Source organism: Erythranthe guttata, chromosome 14 (assembly GCF_056151865.1).
Source record: "Erythranthe guttata isolate IM_541 chromosome 14, IM_541, whole genome shotgun sequence".
Taxonomy (NCBI): Eukaryota; Viridiplantae; Streptophyta; class Magnoliopsida; order Lamiales; family Phrymaceae; genus Erythranthe; species Erythranthe guttata.
In genome coordinates, this window is record NC_142546.1 from 15,472,044 (window position 1) to 15,493,628 (window position 21,585).

Sequence of the window (21,585 nt, forward strand, 5' to 3'; positions counted from 1 at the left end):
ATCAATTTGAAATTAGTCATTAAATCATGTAATTAGTTAGAGAAGCAACAAAAATATTTGAAAATTTGCTATTTAAACATGTGTCTAACTTTTTAGAGTTTACAAAATGGCCCTTCGTCCGCCAGATGTCCTCGAGTTTCAGACACAAAACTTATCCAAAACATGGATACGTTAAAAAAGTGAAGTTTCCGTGCTACACAACTCCCAAGACATACTAAAATTTCTACTTCAAAAAGTATTTTTCAGAATTATGAATTAACACTTCATTTAGACATTTTACTATTAAATTTTAAAATAAAAGAAATCAAATATGCAATTCCGTAACTTGGGCTAAAAACCACAAGAAAACGGGTTGGGTCCCTATTATTGGAAAAACAAACCATATGAAAGAAAAGGGTAAATTACGAAAACCTCCTTTGAACTTAGGCTAAATAATCAAAAATACCCCTCCATCTATATGTAATAGCCAAAATCCTCCTCCGATTAACCGGTGATTGAGTTTTTTAATAGAAAATGTGTACAATTTATATATATTCTGTTAAATAAGTGAGAAATAAAAGAAAAATATCTGAAATTGTGTAAAGTCTATTCCCTAAAAAATCACACTGTAAGGGGTTGGTGTAACACGAAAACAAATCTCAGGGTTTTTTTGTAATTACGAATAGATGGAGGTGGTTTCTTTAATTTAATCTAAGTTTAGGGGTTTTCGTAATTTACCAAAAAAAAAAAAGGAAAAAAAGAAAAAGAGAAACAGAAGCCCTTCTCCATTTTGTCAATTATAACAGTCTCTCACTAAAACCTTGCAAGAACTGTGGCTTCCTAATTACAAAATTAGGGTTTTTGTAGGGTTTTAGTCCGTACTAAATTTTCTCTATCCAGTTCGTACAGTTACAGTTACAGTTCCAATCAATGGTGCGGAACCATGGCATCCGGCTCGCTCGCCGCCTCTCCTCATCGTTTCTCCTCCGCAAATCGCCTTCGCACGTACACATTTTACTCTCTCTCTCTCTATAGATATATATATATATATATATATATATATATATATATATATATATATATATATATATATATATATATATATATCTATATGTATGTGGTGTATTATATGAACTACTGTGGATATGATGATGGATACTTGGTGAAATTATTGTAATTATCGATTGCAGTTATGTGATTCGTTATTGAAGGAGGGGTGCAGGAACTTCAGCACCAATCAATCTAGGATTCTTTTTACTTCTAATTGTGGAAATGGTACTGAATTTGGATCAGATATTTTTTTTCCAGTTTTTTTGGTAATATTATGTGAAACTGAAGATATTTTTCTGAATGAAATACAGTGGGTAATGAGAAGTATAACTTGAATCTAGGATTTCTCAGTGGAAGTTTGGGCGCAGCTCGGTCAATTCATGGCACTGGTAATTGTTTACCTATTGGACTAGTGTCTTTTTTTCGTTTCCTTTTTTACAGTTCTTGGTTCTATAGTTTTCATTTTGTAACTTAAATTTGATTATCGAGAATTGAAAAATTTGTAGCGTATTTACGCGAACTACAATTTCTAAGATACTTGGTCATGAAGGCATATATAGAAAAAAAAAGTATTTTTGTATTTCGTGTTGCGCATATGCTCGGTTAACTGATGCTTTTGTCCATTATATTTCCATTTCCTTTTTGGTCGTCCCTGCTTAGCACCATTATCGAGAGATTATTACGAAGTACTGGGCGTCAGTAAAAATGCAACCGCCTCTGAAATCAAGCAATCTTATTATGGGGTATTTTCCTCTCTCATCATCTTTTTACGGAGTTAGGAAATATATTCATTTCTTATTTTCTTGATTACGCAGGTGGCAAAGAAGTTACATCCAGATATAAATAAAGATGACCCAGATGCTGAAAAGAAATTCCAAGAAGTTCAGAAGGCGTATGAGGTACACTCTGAATGTTCTGGAAATTTGCTGAGTAAAAGTCCTAGATACTATCTGTGTATATTAACTTTATATTGTTTCATATCTCCAATTTTGTAGATTCTAAAAGACGACGAAAAACGTCAGCAATATGATCAGGTACCAAATACACATGTCTTAATGTGTATGTTGCTTTCCATTTTGCATGCGGTACATTGGTTGTACGTGTAACGCTTATTTGCGATATTGGAAAGTGATTATTTCGTTTCATTTTATTTTCAGTTTTAAGTGGGCTTCATGATTTTCATTTACCTACTGCGTTGAATTTTTTTATGTTAACAGATAGGCCATGAAGCTTTTGAACGTGTCAGTAATGGTGAAGGTCCTGGGTTTAATCAAGGCTTTGATAATCCCTTCGATGACATATTTAACTCCGACGTGAGTCTTTGATGACGTCATTTCTTCTATTTTTCACTCCATAAACTGTCTTGTATGTCTGCTAAAATTTAATTAATTTACTAAAATAATGAAATTGAAAAAAAAACTTTTCTTGAACTCTTGTTACTTATATTATGGCGATGAATTTACTAAAAACTGTTTTAGTCATGAATTTACTAAAAAATATTTACTGACGATGCCGTGCAATAATCTTGGAGAAGTTGCGTTGAATGATGATAATGTGAGATTCGTAAGAGGTTATAGTGGCAAAGGAAGAGAGAAGAAGGAAATCATTCTAATCGAAAATATTGCTTTTTGAGAATGGGATTTTTCGGTTATAAAGAGGTCTTGTTAAATGATGACGAAATATTCAATCAGCTACATTTAACTGGTAACCAGCCACTTTGCAGCCAATAGGATTACTGAACTCGACATAATTATGTTTGCTAAATATTTTTTATTCTTGCCGTTTCTACTCACTATTTCTTATAACCTATCAATGAGTTCGAGTGATTTAATTTATCCTTTCTTGTATGTTTTGCTGTACTCTGTTGTGGAGATCAGATTTTCAACTTGTTCAACAGAGAAATGGGTGGCGAAGATGTCAAGGTTATGATTTTATTTATTTATTTTAATGATTGAATTTAATATTGAACATTATGAAGTTAGTGGAGTTCACTGAATTCTCACATATCTCAGCCATCGAAATGCAGGTTTCAATTGAACTTTCATTTATGGAAGCTGTCCAGGGCTGCACCAAAACACTGTCATTCATGACTGATTTGGCCTGCGATACTTGTGGTACTGCTATACGCGTTTCCTCAAAATAACCCCAAACAAAATTAATGAAATCCCTTTTGCTAATTATTATCGTTTTTTGATCTTTTTAAGTTCGTTCATTTAGTATTCTTCATTGATGTTTTTTTCTTCAGGTGGAACTGGCGTTCCTCCGGGTACAAGGCCTGAAACTTGTAAACGTTGTAGAGGCGCTGGCACGGTGATTGCATTTAAATCACAGCAGTACTTTTTTCGTATTGAGGAAGATTAATAATTTTTTTTTTTTTTTTTTTACATCGCCAGGTTATATCCCAAAATGGACCTATTACATTTCAAGCTACTTGTCCACATTGCGGGGGATCTGGAAAAATTGTAATGGTATGTCTATCAATAGACATGTCTTTCAGAACAGTTTTTATGAACAATTGATGATGAAAATATATTTATGAACACAAACTTTTTTCGTGTTAATGACAGAGCTTCTGCAAGTCTTGCAAGGGTAAGCGGGTAGTGAAAGGGTCGAAAACAGTGAAGATGAATGTCGTGGCAGGTAATTTCATAGAAAATCATCTTTGGTTGCATATCTATTTTTTTTTAATCTATTAACCTTGCTTAGATATTTCGTATCAAAGCTCGCTTTAATAGCTCTGGAAAAGTCGGAGAAATTTGTGTTACAAATTTTAATATCTTGATTTTCTTGTTAAAGCAGTCGAATTGTTGTTTAGAGCATAAATATGGTTAGTTTAGTATTTCCATGGATGATGTTGGGAGAATCCCTCAACAGAACCATTTATATTTTTTAAACTAGCACTTATCCATAAATTTTATCAAGCCTTGGAGGTCTTCTGCTGCTTCCAAGTTTCTGCATGGTTCCAGGGAATACGAGAATTTACTGATATATGAAAAAAATGATTCCTAAAATATTATCGTTCCTGCATGGCTTACATGGCCTTTTCTACTATTACTTAATTCGCTTTTGTAATGTTCATCGATTAGTACTATCCTTATTCTGCATTCGCACTGTTGATATGCAGGGGTGGACAACAACGAAACTATCAAAATTCCTAGAAGTGGTGGAGCAGATCCTGATGGAAATCACCATGGTGATCTCTTGGTTATGATCAAGGTTGCTCGATTAGCTCCATTACTACCCCTAAAGTTCCTCATCTTCGTTTCGAGTACAGTTTGAATGTGGTATATAACTTTGGTTGTATTTTACAGGTCAGAGAAGACCCAGTGTTCCGCAGGGAGAAGGCCGATATTCATGTTAATGCAGTGTTGAGCATAACTCAGGTAATACTTACGAAGTAATACTGTCTGTCAATGGTAAAAGAAAACAAGAAGCCTTTGCGATTTGGGGTAACGTTTGATCCTTACATAGTTACATGTACTTGTGTGATTATTGCACAATATACTACTTCGGTAAAATGCAGTTCTTTTACTTCGAGAACGATAGAGATTGACCTTTGTGTGGATGTCTCTTAATGTGTATGAATCAGCGATTATATTCTTTTGCAGGCACTTTTGGGAGGAACAATCCAGGTGCCAACTCTTTCTGGAGATGTTGTCGTTAAGGTATGTCTGAACTTTATTTGTTATTTATTTATTTATTCTCGAATAATAAATTTGATAACACAAACATGAACATGGTGGTAGCACCTCACCCCTACTTACGGTTATCTGGTTTTGTTTGACGGGAAATATTATTTTTTCTAATTTCTTTTATGATCCGTAGGTACGCCCTGGCACTCAACCTGGCCAGAAAGTTGTCTTGAGGAAAAAAGGTAACACTTTTATCTGGACATATAGCTATGTTATTTGATTCCTTAATTAGCTAGTCAAGGTTTATCGAGTTTTGTGCATTACATGCTCATGTCATATGCATTACTGCTTTAGTATATGTACTACCTTCCTTATTATTTTTGTTGTAGTAGCATCTAGCTGTGCAATTATAATACCTGATGTTTTTTTTTTTGTGTGCAGGGATCAAAGTCAGAAACTCGTTTTCATTTGGAGATGAATATGTTCACTTCAACGTCAGCATTCCAACGTAAGTACATGACTTGGACTTGGTTCACTTCTTTCAAACTCCAATATGACCTTTCTAAATATCGATGTGTCCATTGTATCAGAAATTTGACGCAAAGGCAGCGCGAATTGATTGAGGAGTTCGGTAAAGAAGAGCAAGGGGAAGATTATAAAGGGGAAGTTGCAAGTGCATCAGGTTGAACGCAGTAGTATTGAAGAAAACAAAATTTACCAATTTGCCCTTGCATGAATTTTTTTTGACAAGCAATTTCGACTTAAAAAGGTGGACAAATGAGCGCTATTATATTCTTTTTGACCTTTACCGGTACGATATGTAGCATTTATTGGTACTGAACTGTATTTGTTATAGTGTTATTTGAAAAATAGGTTGTCTATCTTTGTGAACTCACTATGTTGTACATAAACATATTATTTTATAGTGTTTATTTTCGATGGTTTATTACACCTATATAAATGAAAATACGGATCGTCTCTCTTGTGTTGTTATTTTCTCTATAATTATATTCAATCATTTACATTCCCCTGTATTCCCACACAATTTTACGACATAATATAACAAAAATACACGTATTTCTAATCAACATAATAAGTAAACCGAAGACAATGTCTACATAAAGCAAAATTATTTTGAGCAAACTTGTTGAAACACCCTATCAACAGATAAAAGGTATTTTTCATAAGTACAGCATGTATCTAAACTCAAATCATGGAGGTGTTACATCATTCAACTCCCAAAAAAGAACTAACCTAACAAAAATTAGACAAAAAAAATGAGCATTACGAGTTTTAGAAAGAAAATAGACTTTTTTTCGGGTTTGAAATTTCAAGAAGTTGGTTTGGATTTTGTTTTCGTCTTCTTTGCAGCCAAACCCGATCCTAATCCAACCGGAGCCTGTTCTTCAGGACCTTTCACTCCATTCGAAATGTCACCGGAATATTCTCTTTTCCCCTCATCAACAGCCTCGTTTACAGCAGCAGGTGTTGACCCTGAGTTGACTATATTAAGGAGCTGAGTCAGCGGCTGTAAGGCCTGTGTGGGACCCACTTGTGGGCGTGTCAAAAGACCCTTAGCTGCTGCTTTCTTCCTTATTTCAGCGGCAGCTTTAGCGGCTCTTTCATCAAAACCCCTTCCTCGTGGAAGAGTTTCACCACCACCGTTTGATGATTGGTTGGCGGAGCCGCCAGAACCTCCGGCTTTAGCGGCGGCAGCTTGAAATGCTTGTATCAGGTCTGGATGAGCCTGAAGTACACATATCCACCATTTAGATATAATCACAAGCGTTTATTCGAACAGTTAATTCAATCACGAAAAAAAAAATCTCGGTAATTTTTTGTACCAATATTCACTTATAGCAATCAACGCAATAAAGTTTTGTCTAAGAGATAAGACCAAGGCCTCATTTAGGAATAATGATATTGATTAATTGAATTGGATAGGATTACAAAAATGTGACTAGCTTATGTTTAAGGTCTATGATTATACAATTCTTGTATTGAATAATATCCTTTCATAGCATTGTGTAATAACAGGGGTTAATGTTGGACTCGATATGCTTGATTAAATCTCGGGCCCATTTTTAATCACTGGATTCAAACCTAAACCCCAAACATTGGATACATCTTGATTATATATTGTCTAAAGGTCTAAACACTGAGATGAAGAGCTTCTAGTTTCAGTTCCACATGCAATTATATAGAGTATTGGTCTACTCTTTGCAGATGATGCTTTTATTTACAGACATCGATTCTAACTAATTTATCTTTCATAGTCACCAAGAAGGTGCTCTGCTGATATCTGAATTTATATTAAGGGGAATATACGAATTTGCCGATTAATTAAGGGCCACTGGCAAAAGTGTAGAATGAATGTAATAAATACCTTTAGTAGATCAATAGCCTTTTGAGCAGAGGCAGAATCCAAAGCTTGTCCTTTCTGCTTTTGTGCATTCATCTGTCAAACACCAATAATATCAAACGACTAATAATAACAAAAACGTAAAAGAAAAAGAAAAATGAATTCACAAGGTGACTAGGATGGAGTATTACTTGCAGCTCACGCGTCTTAAATGTTTTCATCCAGTTTTGAGAATCCTTTGTCCTAGAGTCATCCTCACCAAGTTGTTTTACAAGAATATCATATGTTTTCTTCTCATGCTGCATATACAATAACCCGATTATGTAAATGGGCATATTTGTAATTTCTCAACACATCGTAAGTTCAGAGGCAACATATTGTCGAGATTTGGCACAACAACATACCTGGTGAGAAAGCTTGAAGGCTCCCATACAATTAAATGCAATTGCCAAAGCATGATAACACACAGCGGTTTGAATATGTTCCTTTCCGAGCAATCGTTCATTTTTCTTCAATGCTTCTTGTAAGTATCTAAGTGCTGTATCCATTTTTCCGATATCTTGATACATCATTGCGACATTTATGAAAGTAGCAGCAACATCAGGGTGATCTGGGCCAGACGACAAACTCAACAAAAGCAATGCACGTGACATGTGACGCAGTGCAAGCTCTGTTTGGCTAAGACCATGGTAGAACAAAGCCATATTCCCATAACTGTAAGAAATAATATGCTTCAGAATTAAGACAGAATCTTAAGGCCACATAAGATCAAGAAACACACATACAGGGATGGAAATTGGACGGATCGGATTGGAATTGGCACTAAAAGCAAAATTTCCAAAAAAAAATTCGGAATTGAAAAAGTAGTTCCAATTCCATTCCAAAAAAGTTCAGAAAAATTGGAAATCGGAATTTCCCTTTTTTTAAGTCACCTAATATAGAGTACATAATATTATTGATATTATAAGAGTACTTTTCGAAAAAAAAGAAGAATTTTTTGAAAACATTTTACATATAAAGCGGACTGGAAATCAAAATCTAATATGTATTTCAATTCCATTAAAAAAAAAAATCGGAGTGATCATAAATCGGAACATTCGGAATGAAAAAAATATTATTCCAAAATCGAAATTATTCGGGTCGGAAGAGGTGGATCAATTTTCACCCCTACACACATTACAGAAAAGGCACCCCAGTTTAGCAATTTTTGCTTCTCCGTTCTTTTAGTTACAGCATGAACAATATTTCGCAATGTTAGGTGTGATATAATCAGTATAGGTACTAACATACAACTTGAGGTGGCTCAACAAAAAATCAATCCCATCTAAAATCCCTGTATCTTTTAAACAAGGTAACAAAATTAACCATATAGGTGTACATGCATTATAAAGAGGACGTCAGGCGTAGAAAATCGATATACTTGTTCATGGAAAACATTGAGATGACCAATAAATAACATGGATAATAAAAGATTAAACGAAAAAACGGATCGTGCCTGTGAGCAGTGTCAGGATGGTCGAGTCCAAGGCACCGTTCGTTTATGATTAGTTCCTTATGCTGTTGCATTATTGCTCCAGACATATCTCCAGCATGATACAAGACCATTGCCAAGTAGCTGTAAGTTGTAACCGAAAGGTAAATATCAGTAGGAGGAAGAAAAAAACAAAAAAACAGTAAAAAACAAAATTGATTACCGGCAACAGTTTGCAACCTCTCGATGCATTGGTCCAGTGACCTGCAAATTTTTAACTGTTATTGATTCTAAAAATAAAGAATACGATATATTGACCAACCAATAATGGCCGTACCTGCTGGAGAATTGTAAAAGCTTCAGAAAATAGGACGTATGCCTCACTAAGCATTCCCTGAGAAAAAACATTGACAGATAATTATAATTCTCAATCACTGTACACGTGTAGAGTAATCTGGATGTTCATACTTCATATTGAATGAATTTTACCAGCATAGTTACCTTATATCTCTAATAAGACAAAACCAGTAAGCTATTTCTGAGAATTCTATTTTAAGTTACCAACATTCATCTAAATACAATCCTCGATAACAAAGATGAATACCATTACCTAGGTGCATATGCATATTCTTACCCAGGTACAGCAAAGAGGTACATATAACTTGAATTTCATACCTCTGCTAGCTGAACTTTTCCGGTTTCAATGAGATCCTTGGCTTCTGAACAGACTGGAATAGAATGCTTCACTACTGGTTGGATATTCAATATATCTGAAACTTGGAAAGGCGCCACTGCATTGAAATCATACTTGCGAGCAGCAATGGTGATTCCGACCTGTTTAGGGGTCAATATACAATGATGAAAAATACGGACTTAAGTGCCAAAACATACAATGAATCCAGCATGTGAAGAATGATAACTCAAGGCAAACTTCAATACTGAAGTTCAAATGACATGAAAAATCAAGGAAACAACCATTCTTGGAGCCACTGCCACAGAGAGTCATGCCTGCTGCAAATTGTTTGTACGTGTTCAAATAAAATTGGCAATCAAGCAATGAAACACTAAGATGCCCAAACATATATAAGGAAACTTCACAATAACTATCAAGTGGAACATAATAAAAGCATCTTGGATGTAAAAGATGCACGAAGTGTATGTTGAATTCAAGTTTATAAGTGTACGCATAGTGCTAATTAGTTGCATTAGTACGATATGTAGAACCCAAAAGAGAGAAGTTGTCAGAATCACAACATTCACTGAGATTCTATTTTTCTTTTCCTTTTTTTTTTCTTTTTTTTTTTTGGTCAGGGGGATATGAAACTGAGAGATAATTATAGTAACAATTTAACTATTTGGAAATTTCTCAATAAAAAAATTTTCATGATGAAGGAAGCTGGGACGATGTGCCCGCTGAAAGAACGCTTTTCGCATTTTCACATTCTTCTTTCTATGGACTGGAGAAAACGAGGCCAAAAAAGTTACCTTTTGACAAAGATTTCGTATAACTGCAATTTTCTTCACCCGTTCCCTTGCATCTTCTGGCAACTCAAACTGCAGAATATATAGTTCAACAAAATAAATATGCAGCTCTACCAAAAATATATTAATAAAGTCAAATCCAAACACAAAAGACCTGGTATTTGAGTCTTGCAAATTCCTTGATGTCAGTCCATAAACTTTCAGAGGTAATACTCAAATACAAGGATTGCTTCTTTCTCGCATATCCTCCTTTTCCTAACTTATCTTGTCCTTTGGAAGACTTGCCTGAAGCATGGTTTCCCGAATGACCCTGCAAAGATATACACAATAGATATCAGATCAAATGCCAAAATATAAGTAACAAAGCACCAAATGCAGTAAAAATCCCATGATTTAACATTATAAGAATACTACTCGCCTCGCCTCACGTTAAATCCAGGCACAAAAGAATAACAAGTCCAGAAGTTAAAATAATTTTAAAGTATTGCACTGGAAAACAAGAACAGACGATAGTTTCCATTGAAACTGAATTCGAAAATACACTCCGTTGAGCTTCAATTAGGTTGAAATTGTAAACTTTTCCACAAGTTCATTGACATATAGAGAAATATTAATACATGCAAATAATAAAACATCCAGATCAAGAAAGAGAAGGCTAACATGGATATTAAATTTCAGAAGACCAGTAAATGTTGATTAGATTTACAAACACATCCATTACCTTCTTTGGATTTTTCGACAGTGTGCTGTTTGGGACATCTTTAGCAGAAACCCCCTGAACTTTCCCTAACAAACAGTTAAAAAAATGTGAAACTGTGTGCCCAAGATCATGATCCTCTGTATCTCTTAAAGTGTCCTGCATGAACAAAAACTCGCCAATAAAGAAGCAGATTCATGTAAATCCAAAGAAACTACTGATATACTGCAGATCGTTTCACATTTATATGCAAGCTGAAAAACAATGGTGAAGTGCCTGATAAATTGGTAGTCACCTTGATAATATGCTTAGCAGATCTGACAACAATCTCATTGGAACAAAGATCCCATAAATGAGGCATATGTTTGGTCTCTTCAGCTACCTGCAGCACAAATTGAAACAGATGAGCACCTTCAATAGATGAAGATAAGCTTGCCTTCCTAAAATATAAGCAAATACAATATGAGAAAAAGGGATTACAATTTACAAACCATCAAGAGCTTGTTCTTACCTTTCCAATATAACGAACGTTAATACCATGAGCATGGAGTGCTTCAGTTAAAGTTTGTCCATCCATAGGTGAAACTTCGAGGCTGCTAAGATCGTGTATAAATTTAGGCAGTACAACATCTTTGAGATACAGACTTGCATTCCTCACATTTTCCTCATCTGCAGCTATGTCCTAGAATGGCGAACATTTTTTAACAAACTTCCAGAGTATTTTACCAAATGACAAGTTTTGGAAGATTGTATAAAGTACCTCTGTGTTCCCAGCTAGCTTAAATTCAGTAAAAACATTAGGATTGAAGAGTATCTCTTTGGTAGCTTTACTCTCAGAGTGAGAACAACATTCTTGAATCTTCTGTTTTTCACCATCCATAGAATCCTGTCAAAACCCATGTACAGTCATATATGACCCCAAAACTAGGCAAAACAATGATGTAATAAACTATATGTTCATGCATACATCACACACAACAAAAATCATGTTATCCAACAAACAACAAACACCTTCATCAAATCTTGGCTTACCCATTCTTGGCAAAGTAAATTAGTACAATATGACAACTGAGCCTGTTAGGAATTCAATCAAATCTGAAATACTGAAAGTACATGAATGGTTCATTGACGAAAATATTGTTTTTTCCAGTACTTTCAGTGCAGAAATTGGTTCTCACTCTTAAGAGGTGCTAAACTTTGCATATGTACATGTGGAGTGCCAGTATTGAGTACTGTATGCACCGCCAACTTGGTCTATATTCATTTTTTCACAAGAGAATTCAATCTAGTAAAAGCCATGTTTCATCTCAAAGCATCTAGAAGTTATTCTCGCAAGGATCACCGTTACCTGTGCATCAATTGTTGCTGTTGCTGTATTTTCCTCCACTGTCACCAGTTCTTCAGCATTACTGGCACCCGAAGAATCAGAAGGATTCTCTCCTTCTGATACACACCCAGAGTTTGACTTCACAGATGCTTCAGCCTTTTCATGCATAAGAACAAGATACAGTTTAAGAACTGGAAAAAAAGAACAAGATGAAGTTATATTTACAACTGAAAAGCAAGATCTTACATGGCAAAAGGCAGTTATAAGCTCAGGCCTCAAAATACAAAATCTGGAGCCTGATCCAGTATAGTTTGCATCACGAGGAGTGGCCCTCATCAAGTCCAAAAGATAATGCCTGAACACGAGACGCAGCACCAAAATGAGGCAAGAAAATTATTACTAAGTTACATCTGCAGTCTACCAAGGAGATCGCCTAAAACAGGATTCTAAGTAGCTCTAAATTGTTCAGGAGGTCTAAAAGGAGAGAATGAACAGTATGTAGAAGAAGGTAAAATAACTATATAAGTGCACATTGATTAATCTCGCCGAACTTTGGCCAACTTTAAATGTAGCTAACACTTAACAAAGAACAAACATGGGCGATTGAAGAATGTGGCTATCTCAGATCTCAATTTGCGGCAAGGTTAGTGTACAAGCTATTCACCCAATGCGGAAATGGAATCACTTCATTAAATACATTTAAGATACTTTCTTATAGAGAAGAGTATGACAATTCATCCCACCCTTCGTGAAATGAAATTATCACATTAAAATAGCGAGTAAAATCAATGGAGTAACGATTAATATTTTTCTTTAACAATGTATCCTTCAATTGAAACCAATAAGAATCCAGAAGATGTATTAACAGATTAACTGACTATGAAAAACTGTTGTTACTAGAAGTGCAAAATTTTCTAGCTTCAAATGAATAGACGACTATTCAACCATGAAAAGACAATATTTAAAGAGGCTGATGAGACTATTTACTGAACAATATGAAGCCAAATTTCACCTGTCATCGCTGCCAACAATGCCCTTGCACTCAACTGGTGCAGCTAGCGTGAAAACATTACCAGATCCATCTACCACAGAATGCTCCTTCAGATGAAGACGCTTGGCAGCTTCCAGCACCTATATATAATCGCAAACTAAGCATTATCACTGTGGTTCTAATGAGTTGACTAATAAAAGTTGGTATACGTATACATTCAGTAAATTCTAGATGAAAAATGCGATCCAAATAAATTGATGGTAAAATGACTTAGCTCTTTTCTACCTTGGAATGAAAATCTTCACTCCAGCAAATTTTCTTGCCATTGTCAACAGAACCGTATAGAAGGGAGTCCGATTTATCACCTTGAAGGATTCCAGGCAAGACACTCTGGCAGAATGATGGAATAATATTCATTAAGAAAAACATATGGCAATGTTTATCATCAACTTCTATTTAATTAACTACCATTTAGATATTAAATTCTAGAATTAAGTAGCTACTCAATAAGAAAGGCCTGAGAAGCACACACCAGATTGGCAGAGGGGGGGTAGACGATCAGGTAACAACATAAGATTCAAGTCGAAGAAATGAAAAAGGACACTTAATGACATAAGAAAAACCTTTTTTTTCTGTAGAAAGCTTTAATACATATAAATTAGCGAATATACACCTATCTTTTCCCCTAACACATAACTGAAACTCTATTCTTATCACTTCCAAATCCAAAATGGTAGTAAAGTGCACCTGCGCCACCACTCTATGACCTCTGTAATCAATTATGGCCATAGCAAGATTGTACAATCCAGGAACATCAGCTTCTTGGTATGCCTTTGTGCCTTTCAAGTCATTGTTAGCACTTGCATACGTGGCTTGCTCACTTTCAGCCAACTGAGCCTCTGCAGGCACATCAGAGGACAATGCCTTCTCTGCATGTGGAACAGAAGATCCATCCAAAGTAGAAACTTTAAGAGATCCATTTGGCAGATTGTTTTCTTTCTTATCAGAAGTATTTTGAGAAGTGCCTGTGGTTTCGACTTTAGAGAGCTCTTCCAAGGCCAACTTCTGGGGCAATTGTTCAACATCCGTATCCACAGCAAAACTGAAGAATATGTTGTTATGGACATACCTAGAATCCAACAAAACATAAATGTCAGCTGAACACAAGCTACAGTACAAGGCAGAAGAGTGTTTTATCTTAACACAAGCTATACAACAAGGAGTCCGAGTTAAGGCAGAAAATCAGCAGGGAAGGGGATACGAGAGGGCACTGGACCTTCAAATGTGAAAAGCTAGATACAATAAACGTTGCAAAAGAAGACTTTTTAAGGAGATTGTGATCTGCAGAAAAACTGAAATTTCCTGTGATTGTATATGGGTACAGGAAATAAGAAGCAATCATATAGAGTTCAAGCGAGCCACATACAATGTGTTATTATGTACAAGTCACTGTCAATAAATTAAATTGTAATCGGATAGTTGCAATGCCTATGTCGTTTCCTCCTAAAATTCTAGCAAACATAAACAGTGTGTGCAGAAGAGTTCAGGGAAGAGAAAGAAGAAAAAAAAACACCAATGGTTTAAATAATATATGACTAGGATTTTAGAATAATTGCACATCGAAAGTACTGTAATATTTTCTAAGGTTTACTCACATGTGAAAGCATTCTGGATCAGTTGGATTAATAGGTGGGATGCATCTGCTAATCACTCCAATAGCTCCATTAGTTGCAGCTTCAACGAAATCAGAACTCACTTTGTAAAGAGCTCTATCTCTCAAGATCCTGCAGTAAAAGTATAAGCACTAAGTATACAATAAGAAAATCCTTAGTACTTTGACACTCAATAGTCAATTGATGTAAAAATATCTCAAAAGGCAGACCTTTCCTGATGTGTCGTATGTGGGAACTCCCTACAAGCCTGCAATTCTTCATTCCAGTCTCTCTGCATGCCGATCAGTTCGCTTCCGAAAGAAATTGTCAAAGCATTTTCTGCTCTAGCTGCATCACGTTTGTGATCTGAAACCACCAGCATTAGTAAAGTGCTTATCAAAATATGAGATAAAAAATTAAGCTACTTTTTAGAGTGGTAGATATGAGATATAGAGGAAGGTTATTATATCGCAATTCTTCGGGCAACACTATGAAGATGTTATACCAAATCAACACCAGCAAAAAAAGAACATTGAATAGAAGGAAATCAATAATATCATATTTTAAGTGGTTTGCCTAAATAAGCCTACATTTTCAAGCGAAGACAATGCATCTACTAGAAGACAGGACAGTTGTCGTACTCTGTCAAAAAATATTAGCACACCCAGACTCCTTCTCGATTAGTAGTGAATCTAATCTTGCACATTATATAAACTTATATACAGCTTCTACAAAGTCTCCAGGATGGGTTAAGCTTCGAGGAAGACCAAAGGGTCTTTACCTCGCCCAGCCTTTTCTCACTGCATTAATCGCACAAATCTCCCTATTAAAAAGATGTATCAACATAGTCATATTGAACGGTAATAACGAGTATATATTCAGCAAAACGCAATATGAAATAATTATGTGCTAAGGGAAGTTCATATAAACATTAGAAATATTAGCAAAAGAATTTCAGAACAGTTTATTCCTAAAAATATAAGAATTAATGGGATAGCATATTTAAAGATGCAAAAACGTGAATTTTAGAAAATATGACTTAAATATAACTCAACGCTTTCGAAGATCTGTTGATGACTGGAAAAGGCAAAAAAATAATAGGAATAATATTTTAACCGAAGAAAGAATGGGAAAGCACCAATCTCCTTGAAGGATTCTTAAAAGCCTAAATCGGATATGAAATTGCTCAGCATCTACAAATATACAGAAAGAAAACCTTAAAAATGCCTAGTATCTATCTGCTGCTTATGACATATAAGCATCCAATAGACTGCAGAAACAAGTGGGCGTACCAGGAACAGGATACAAGCCAAGCCATGAATTTGGTGGCAAGAGAGATTGAACATTTTCAAAGGGATGTGCAGAGGCCTTGCGCTCCAAAATTTCACGAAAAGCTTGAATCATAGAAGACAAAGAAAGTGATTAATAGCAATCTGATAAGTATAAAACTTTAAACTAAAAGTGTTAGGCTGGTCAAAAGTAGCACCATATTCTGATACCTTTCTTGAATTTTGGACTGATCTTTTGCAGAAGTGCAACAAGGGTTGTTGCTTCTGAAGCAGCTTTGTTTGGCCTTGGATCAAGAATATTTCCTGTGCTGGAGTTCACATAGAAAGACTTTGTGGATCCCGTGACACAATGTTTATTTCCTTCCAGTGTTACCACATCTAGATAAATCAGGTCTCCATAAAGCCTGACATAACCAGAAAAGCAGTCAATATGTTAGCACAGATATTCAGCCAACAATGAGAACAATTAGAGTGAGCGAGAGAGAGGAAAGGCTATCAATTTAAACAACAGAAATTAATATCTTAATATCGTAATATAATTTGGAGTTAACTCAACCTTCTGTGGCCTGGAGGAGGATTGAATGAGGAGAAAACAATACTTTCAACACATTTAATCTCTTTGGAAGGTGACGAAAAAAAATTAGGCAGTGAATCTGTATCATTCTCCATGAAACCCAGCTTCTCGACTTCTGCCACTTTAGCTTTCACGGCCTCTACATATAGTCAAAGGAGAAGTTACACAATCTAGTCCCAAATGACACATAGATTTGAGAAAAAAATCAGATATTTTGTGTGTGTGTGTGTGTGGGGGGGGGGGGGGGGGGGGGGGGGCTAAAAACATAAATAAATTGATATAATAGCAAACCTCCTGAATTGGAATTGGCAGATGCATTTCGACTCATCTCATGTTGTAGTGCAAGCGTTGTGGACAAAGAAGAATGCAATGTTGAAAGAGAAAGTAACTCTCTAGTCCGGTGAACATGAGCTCTGATGGATCGATCATCGTATAATGCTGCAAGGGAGTAGCCTTAATTTTTTAAAATCCATAACCAAAAGCAGAAACATGTTTTGCTATTACACATGCAATGCAACACTTGAAATAATAATCGAGAGAAACCAAACTCGTCCATGCCATGCCCCAAAAAGGTAATCATGGGTTGTTGGTAAGTTGCAGTTAAGTTAATACTCACTAGTTGAGCAAATGATAATAGAAATAGAGTATTAAGCTTACCAGCAACCATCTCCAAAGAGCAGCCTCCCGAAGTAATATTAGCAACTTCAGAAATTTCATTGTAGTCTTCTAGATGATGCACAGTACCATCCTTTGTGTGCAGTAACAAATCATAGCAAGTGACAGGACATGTCTCTGGGGCATCAAGAAGGAACTGCCTAACATCCATTACAGAATCTCCAGGACTCAACTGTAATAAATTCCAATTGATTTAAATCCATGAAATGGGCATCCAAATACAGAAAACATGGGATATTAGCTAAACAGGAGACAGTAACCATATATTTGAAGATCAGATGACTGATATACATGAAGCAAAAGAAAGCAATGGATTTGGATGCAGCTGCAAACAAGGGAGAACGTGTTCAGATATTCTAATTTCAAAGTAACAACCAAACCAGCTTACCTGCAGTTCAAGCTTCTCCCCTCCTTGTGTTATTACAGAAACGGGATACAGATGAACATCAGCTGCAAAAGAAGGAAACATCAATCAGTTAAGTATGTTAATGAGTTGATATTAAATTTCTTGGCAGCAGTCAGAAACAAAAGGGGAGAATGAGAAAAAATTTTGTACTACATTGTTTGATCTTAGGGACAAAATGGAAATTATAAACTATTGATGGCAGACAGTGTAATGAGGCAACAAGTATTTAACACAAACGAATAGCAATTAATCAACAATCATCAAGTTTTCAGCATTATAAGAATGGTTTCCTCTTCGTCAGTGAGCAAATCATTACACATCATTTACCTATGCTAAATGCTAATTATAAACAGTGTATTGCCAATATTTTAGAGTAACGGGTGTGTGCCTATCTTGTGTGTCAAGTCGCCACAATCAGGGTGAGTAACATATTAAATAAAATTGTTCTCAATTAGCATCAAATAAAAGAAAAGGTTGGAAAAATAGGTGTGTGCCTATCTCCTACTAAGTTAAAAAAACAAGCAGCAATTAACACAGAGAAAAATGCATTTTTTTACTTTACTTTGGCCATCGGCCTTCAATAGCAAACATGTTGGAAGATAGGAAATTTTAAGATCCTAATCTGATAATATTCTATTGTCAATTTATTTACTCAATAAAACGTTATGCAAATGATAGTGTTAAATTTCAAGTTCTAACCAACAAGCAGAAATGAAATAAGTTTTCAAAAGCTTGAAAAAGTTGATTGCGAAGAAATTCCCCCGTGCCAAAAAATAAAATATCAATAATCTCACCTTGCTTCTCAAGATGCTCTTGGGATTCATTATCCTGTTCCTTCACCTCTGACTGTACTTCCACCGATTCGCTCAAATTTATATCTTCATTAGCATTAACATGTACGTCACTGGAACTATCATCTACGGGATTATCAGAAGAGACCGACTGCTCTGCAGAATTCGGAGCGCTTTGCTGCAACCCTTTACGGTTCTTCCCTCTATTTGACTTTCCCCCCATCTCGGGATCCTTATATCAAGAAATACACACATTTGATGTTAGTTAACAAGCACTGAGTTTCCAGCCATTAGAAATGTACAAGAAACCAGGAACAAAAAAAAGATAAATTACATTACGAAATGCGTGTAGACCAAATAACAAACTAAAGATAAACAATCCAAGATTCTCATTCACAGCCTTTCTCTTTCAAACAAACTAAAGATAAACAATCCAAGATTCTCATTCACTGCCATTTCATGGTCAAAGCACAACAGAAAATCAATTGATTTTTCCAGTTTTCATTCATGTTCACAACACCAGCAGATACAGCACACAATTGATTAACCCAAATAACAAATAATTTCAAATAATTATATCGACAATAACCCATAAGAAAATTCCACGTCTCGCTTCAAAAATAACCAGAAATCCAAAATTATAAGATACGTAAAAATTCATAAACCAAAGTATACACAAATTGAATCGCATGTGATATGATTCATTGACGTATATCAGAGATGCGCACAATCAAATGTATTGACGTATTACCGATCGATGAAATGCGGGAATCGCAGCTCAACTGTTTGATTAAATGTCAAAACCAGAAGTTTGCGACGGTGGGGATTCCTTGCTCTGGGTTTTCAGGGTTTTGGGGGCTGAGGTTTAATGAATTTATGAGAGAGAGAGAGGGGGGAGTAGAGAGAGAGAGAGTAATTGGACTCATTTTATACTAAATTAATTATTATTATATATATTTTTCCATTTGTTATAGTTGGCTCTTGGAATTTGGATATCGTACTCATTTCGTAATTTATATTAAATGAAAATGGTAAATTATAATATTAAATTAAATGCAATTGCTAATAATCAAATCCAGAGCTCGAATGGGGCTTTCACCCTTTCTTTTAAGCTTTGCTTTTCACGTGTGAGAAGAGACGATTGAAGATTTTGACTATCAATAATAAAGTAGGAAATAAAACAGTAGTAACTAGTAAGTAACAATACATATTTTTTAATATAAATGAAAAAAATATTTTGATTTAATCAAATTAAATTATTTGGTGAATTACAACCACCCCTCAGGTATGGTCAAATTACGAAAACTCTCCTCTTGTTTGGGTAATTAGAACCACCCCTCAACTATAAATCTTTTTCCACGTCCACCCTTGCGGTTTCAAATTTAGTGGAATCTTCGAGATTATATAGAATATTATCACTTTTGTACTCGTTTTATCACATTCGAACTCCACATTTTGAAGCAAGATGATCATAATATGTGTTTTTGGCTTGTATACATCAGTTTGTGGTGCATCAGAAACTGTATTTTTACACAAAACAAGTACAAACTAGAGCGCATTCCACGAAATTTAGATGGAAGTATGTTGAATTTGACACCATAAGGATGGAGGTGTAAGAAAAAATTACACTTGAAGAACAAAAGGATTTATTCGTTAATTGACCATACCTCAGGGGTGATTGTAATTTACCATAAATTATTTGATACTTAATTCTATATTCTTTTTTGTTAAAGATTAGTTCGAAGTTAGTTTGAGGTTTAAATATATATTTTTATTCGATAAGTTACATGAGTAGATTAAAAATAGGGTTAAATACAAAAACATCTATGAACTATGGACTTTATATCTGATGCTGCTCCAAAATGTTGGGTCAGCCGAATGGTCTTGAAGCCCACAGGTCTCCTAAGTCCAGGAATCTTCAAGCCCAATATCGGGAATGCCGAGAGTCCTTGCCACGCGTCCGAGGTAGTCGAAGGGATCGCTCCACTCGTTAGCCTACAAAACAGTTAAAAACACTAGGTGACACGCCGGGGGTGGCCCAGCGATTGTCCTCCGACGCTCAAGTCAGAAAATTATCACAATATAAGCAAATAATATTAATTACTTGCCTAAATAGTTCTTACCTTGTTATGTGATTGATAACACATATTTATAGGTGGAGTTTGGTATGGTTTTCTTGTAGAAAACCAATGTGGGACAAAAACATTAGATTTCTTCCCATAGCTTCTTATGAGGTTCTTAATTAAGTGCCTTTGTGTTGGGCTTTTCCTTTGAATGAGCCTCATGGGCTTTTTGGGTTAAAGCCCAATTAGGCACATCATTAAGCCCCCCACTCCCAGGTTGAGCCACGGGCCCGTGGGTCTGGCTGGGAGTAATTAGGAATAGTCGCTCGAAGACCAAATAATTTTCTTGTTTTCCTTGAGTTACAAGGTCGTAGGAGATTTTGAAGTCGGCTACAGGGATCTTGCAGAGGCGGGCGCTGCAGTTAGGTGATGATAATTTTTTAAGGGAGGCCCGTACGATCGCCGCCAAAATTATTGGAGGAAGTTGTGATATCCAATTGGCTTTGTTGCCTAGTGAGAATCGCACATTTCCTAAAGAATGAGTTATGTTTCAACTTATCCTGCGAGAGGGTATCCCTTGGCTATATAGCCTAATGGGGGTCCGTCTCTCGTAAAGAATGAGCTTTACTTTATCTTTTAGCGGGGCGAAATTCCTTGGCTTTATTGCCTAGTGGGAAGCACGCATTTGGTAAAGAATGAGTTATGCTTCATCTTTTTCGGTGAGACGGTATCCCTTGGCTATATCGCCTAGTGGGAGGCTCGGCTCTCGTAAAGAATAAGTTTTTATTTTAACTTTTTAGGTAAGGTATCCCTTGGCTTTAACGCCTAGTGGGAAGTCCGTATTTTTGTAAAGAATGAGTTATGCTTCATCTTTTTTGGTGAGATGGTATCCCTTGGCTATATCGCCTAGTGGGAAGTCCGTATTTTTGCACTTGGTGGTTGATTAGACCCTCAAGTTTTTTATGCAGGAAGTCTGCACGTTTACCTAAGTTTTTTGAGGCGGGTAAGACTTCCCTGAGCTTTAGTTGCTCTATTTTTTGGAGTTTTCGGGAGCGAGAAACCAAGGTTCGGGCTGGCCAGACCCTTTGTGATCATTGATATCTTCCCCTTTAGCTTTTTTTGAATCAATTGATTTTTTGTTAAA

At 35.7% G+C, this 21,585-nt stretch overlaps 2 protein-coding genes across 2 annotated transcripts; one reads left to right on the forward strand and one right to left on the reverse strand.

Moving 5' to 3' along the window:
* The first annotated feature begins 730 nt into the window (after window positions 1-730).
* Window positions 731-5,628, forward strand: LOC105964742 (chaperone protein dnaJ GFA2, mitochondrial). Its single transcript, XM_012989241.2, has 18 exons — window positions 731-984; window positions 1,170-1,254; window positions 1,341-1,418; window positions 1,690-1,772; window positions 1,845-1,928; window positions 2,025-2,063; window positions 2,247-2,342; window positions 2,907-2,951; window positions 3,056-3,143; window positions 3,275-3,339; window positions 3,423-3,497; window positions 3,597-3,669; window positions 4,154-4,245; window positions 4,341-4,412; window positions 4,638-4,694; window positions 4,855-4,903; window positions 5,103-5,169; window positions 5,252-5,628. Exons 1-18 carry the CDS (start codon window positions 910-912, stop codon window positions 5,346-5,348), a joined length of 1,320 nt encoding a protein of 439 aa, XP_012844695.2. The 5' UTR covers window positions 731-909; the 3' UTR covers window positions 5,349-5,628.
* Window positions 5,629-5,722: 94 nt separating this feature from the next.
* Window positions 5,723-19,364, reverse strand: LOC105964743 (clustered mitochondria protein). The gene is made up of 29 exons (XM_012989242.2): window positions 19,130-19,364; window positions 18,382-18,610; window positions 17,570-17,631; window positions 17,164-17,353; window positions 16,798-16,944; window positions 16,489-16,645; window positions 16,143-16,336; window positions 15,936-16,037; window positions 14,874-15,009; window positions 14,647-14,775; window positions 13,739-14,120; window positions 13,277-13,381; window positions 13,013-13,131; window positions 12,247-12,355; window positions 12,022-12,156; window positions 11,434-11,559; window positions 11,185-11,355; window positions 10,969-11,055; window positions 10,698-10,832; window positions 10,131-10,286; window positions 9,980-10,048; window positions 9,170-9,328; window positions 8,832-8,888; window positions 8,718-8,758; window positions 8,519-8,638; window positions 7,428-7,737; window positions 7,215-7,322; window positions 7,048-7,119; window positions 5,723-6,408 (listed from the first exon to the last, which is right to left on the reverse strand). The coding sequence occupies exons 2-29, from the start codon at window positions 18,599-18,601 to the stop codon at window positions 5,992-5,994; spliced, it is 4,215 nt and encodes a 1,404-aa protein (XP_012844696.2). The 5' UTR covers window positions 18,602-18,610; window positions 19,130-19,364; the 3' UTR covers window positions 5,723-5,991.
* Between the last annotated feature and the right edge of the window lie 2,221 nt (window positions 19,365-21,585).

Excerpts from the sequence above, each read along its gene's own strand:
- LOC105964742 (XM_012989241.2), top strand. The coding sequence starts at position 910 with ATGGTGCGGAACCATGGCATCCGGCTCGCTCGCCGCCTCTCCTCATCG. Across the intron at positions 3,340-3,422 it reads GTTGTAGAGGCGCTGGCACG|GTTATATCCCAAAATGGACC; the intron begins GTGATTGCATTT and ends TTACATCGCCAG. Across the intron at positions 4,413-4,637 it reads CAGTGTTGAGCATAACTCAG|GCACTTTTGGGAGGAACAAT; the intron begins GTAATACTTACG and ends ATTCTTTTGCAG.
- LOC105964743 (XM_012989242.2), bottom strand. The coding sequence starts at position 18,601 with ATGGGGGGAAAGTCAAATAGAGGGAAGAACCGTAAAGGGTTGCAGCAA. Across the intron at positions 7,120-7,214 it reads TTAAGACGCGTGAGCTGCAA|ATGAATGCACAAAAGCAGAA; the intron begins GTAATACTCCAT and ends GGTGTTTGACAG. Across the intron at positions 6,409-7,047 it reads AGGCTATTGATCTACTAAAG|GCTCATCCAGACCTGATACA; the intron begins GTATTTATTACA and ends TGTGTACTTCAG.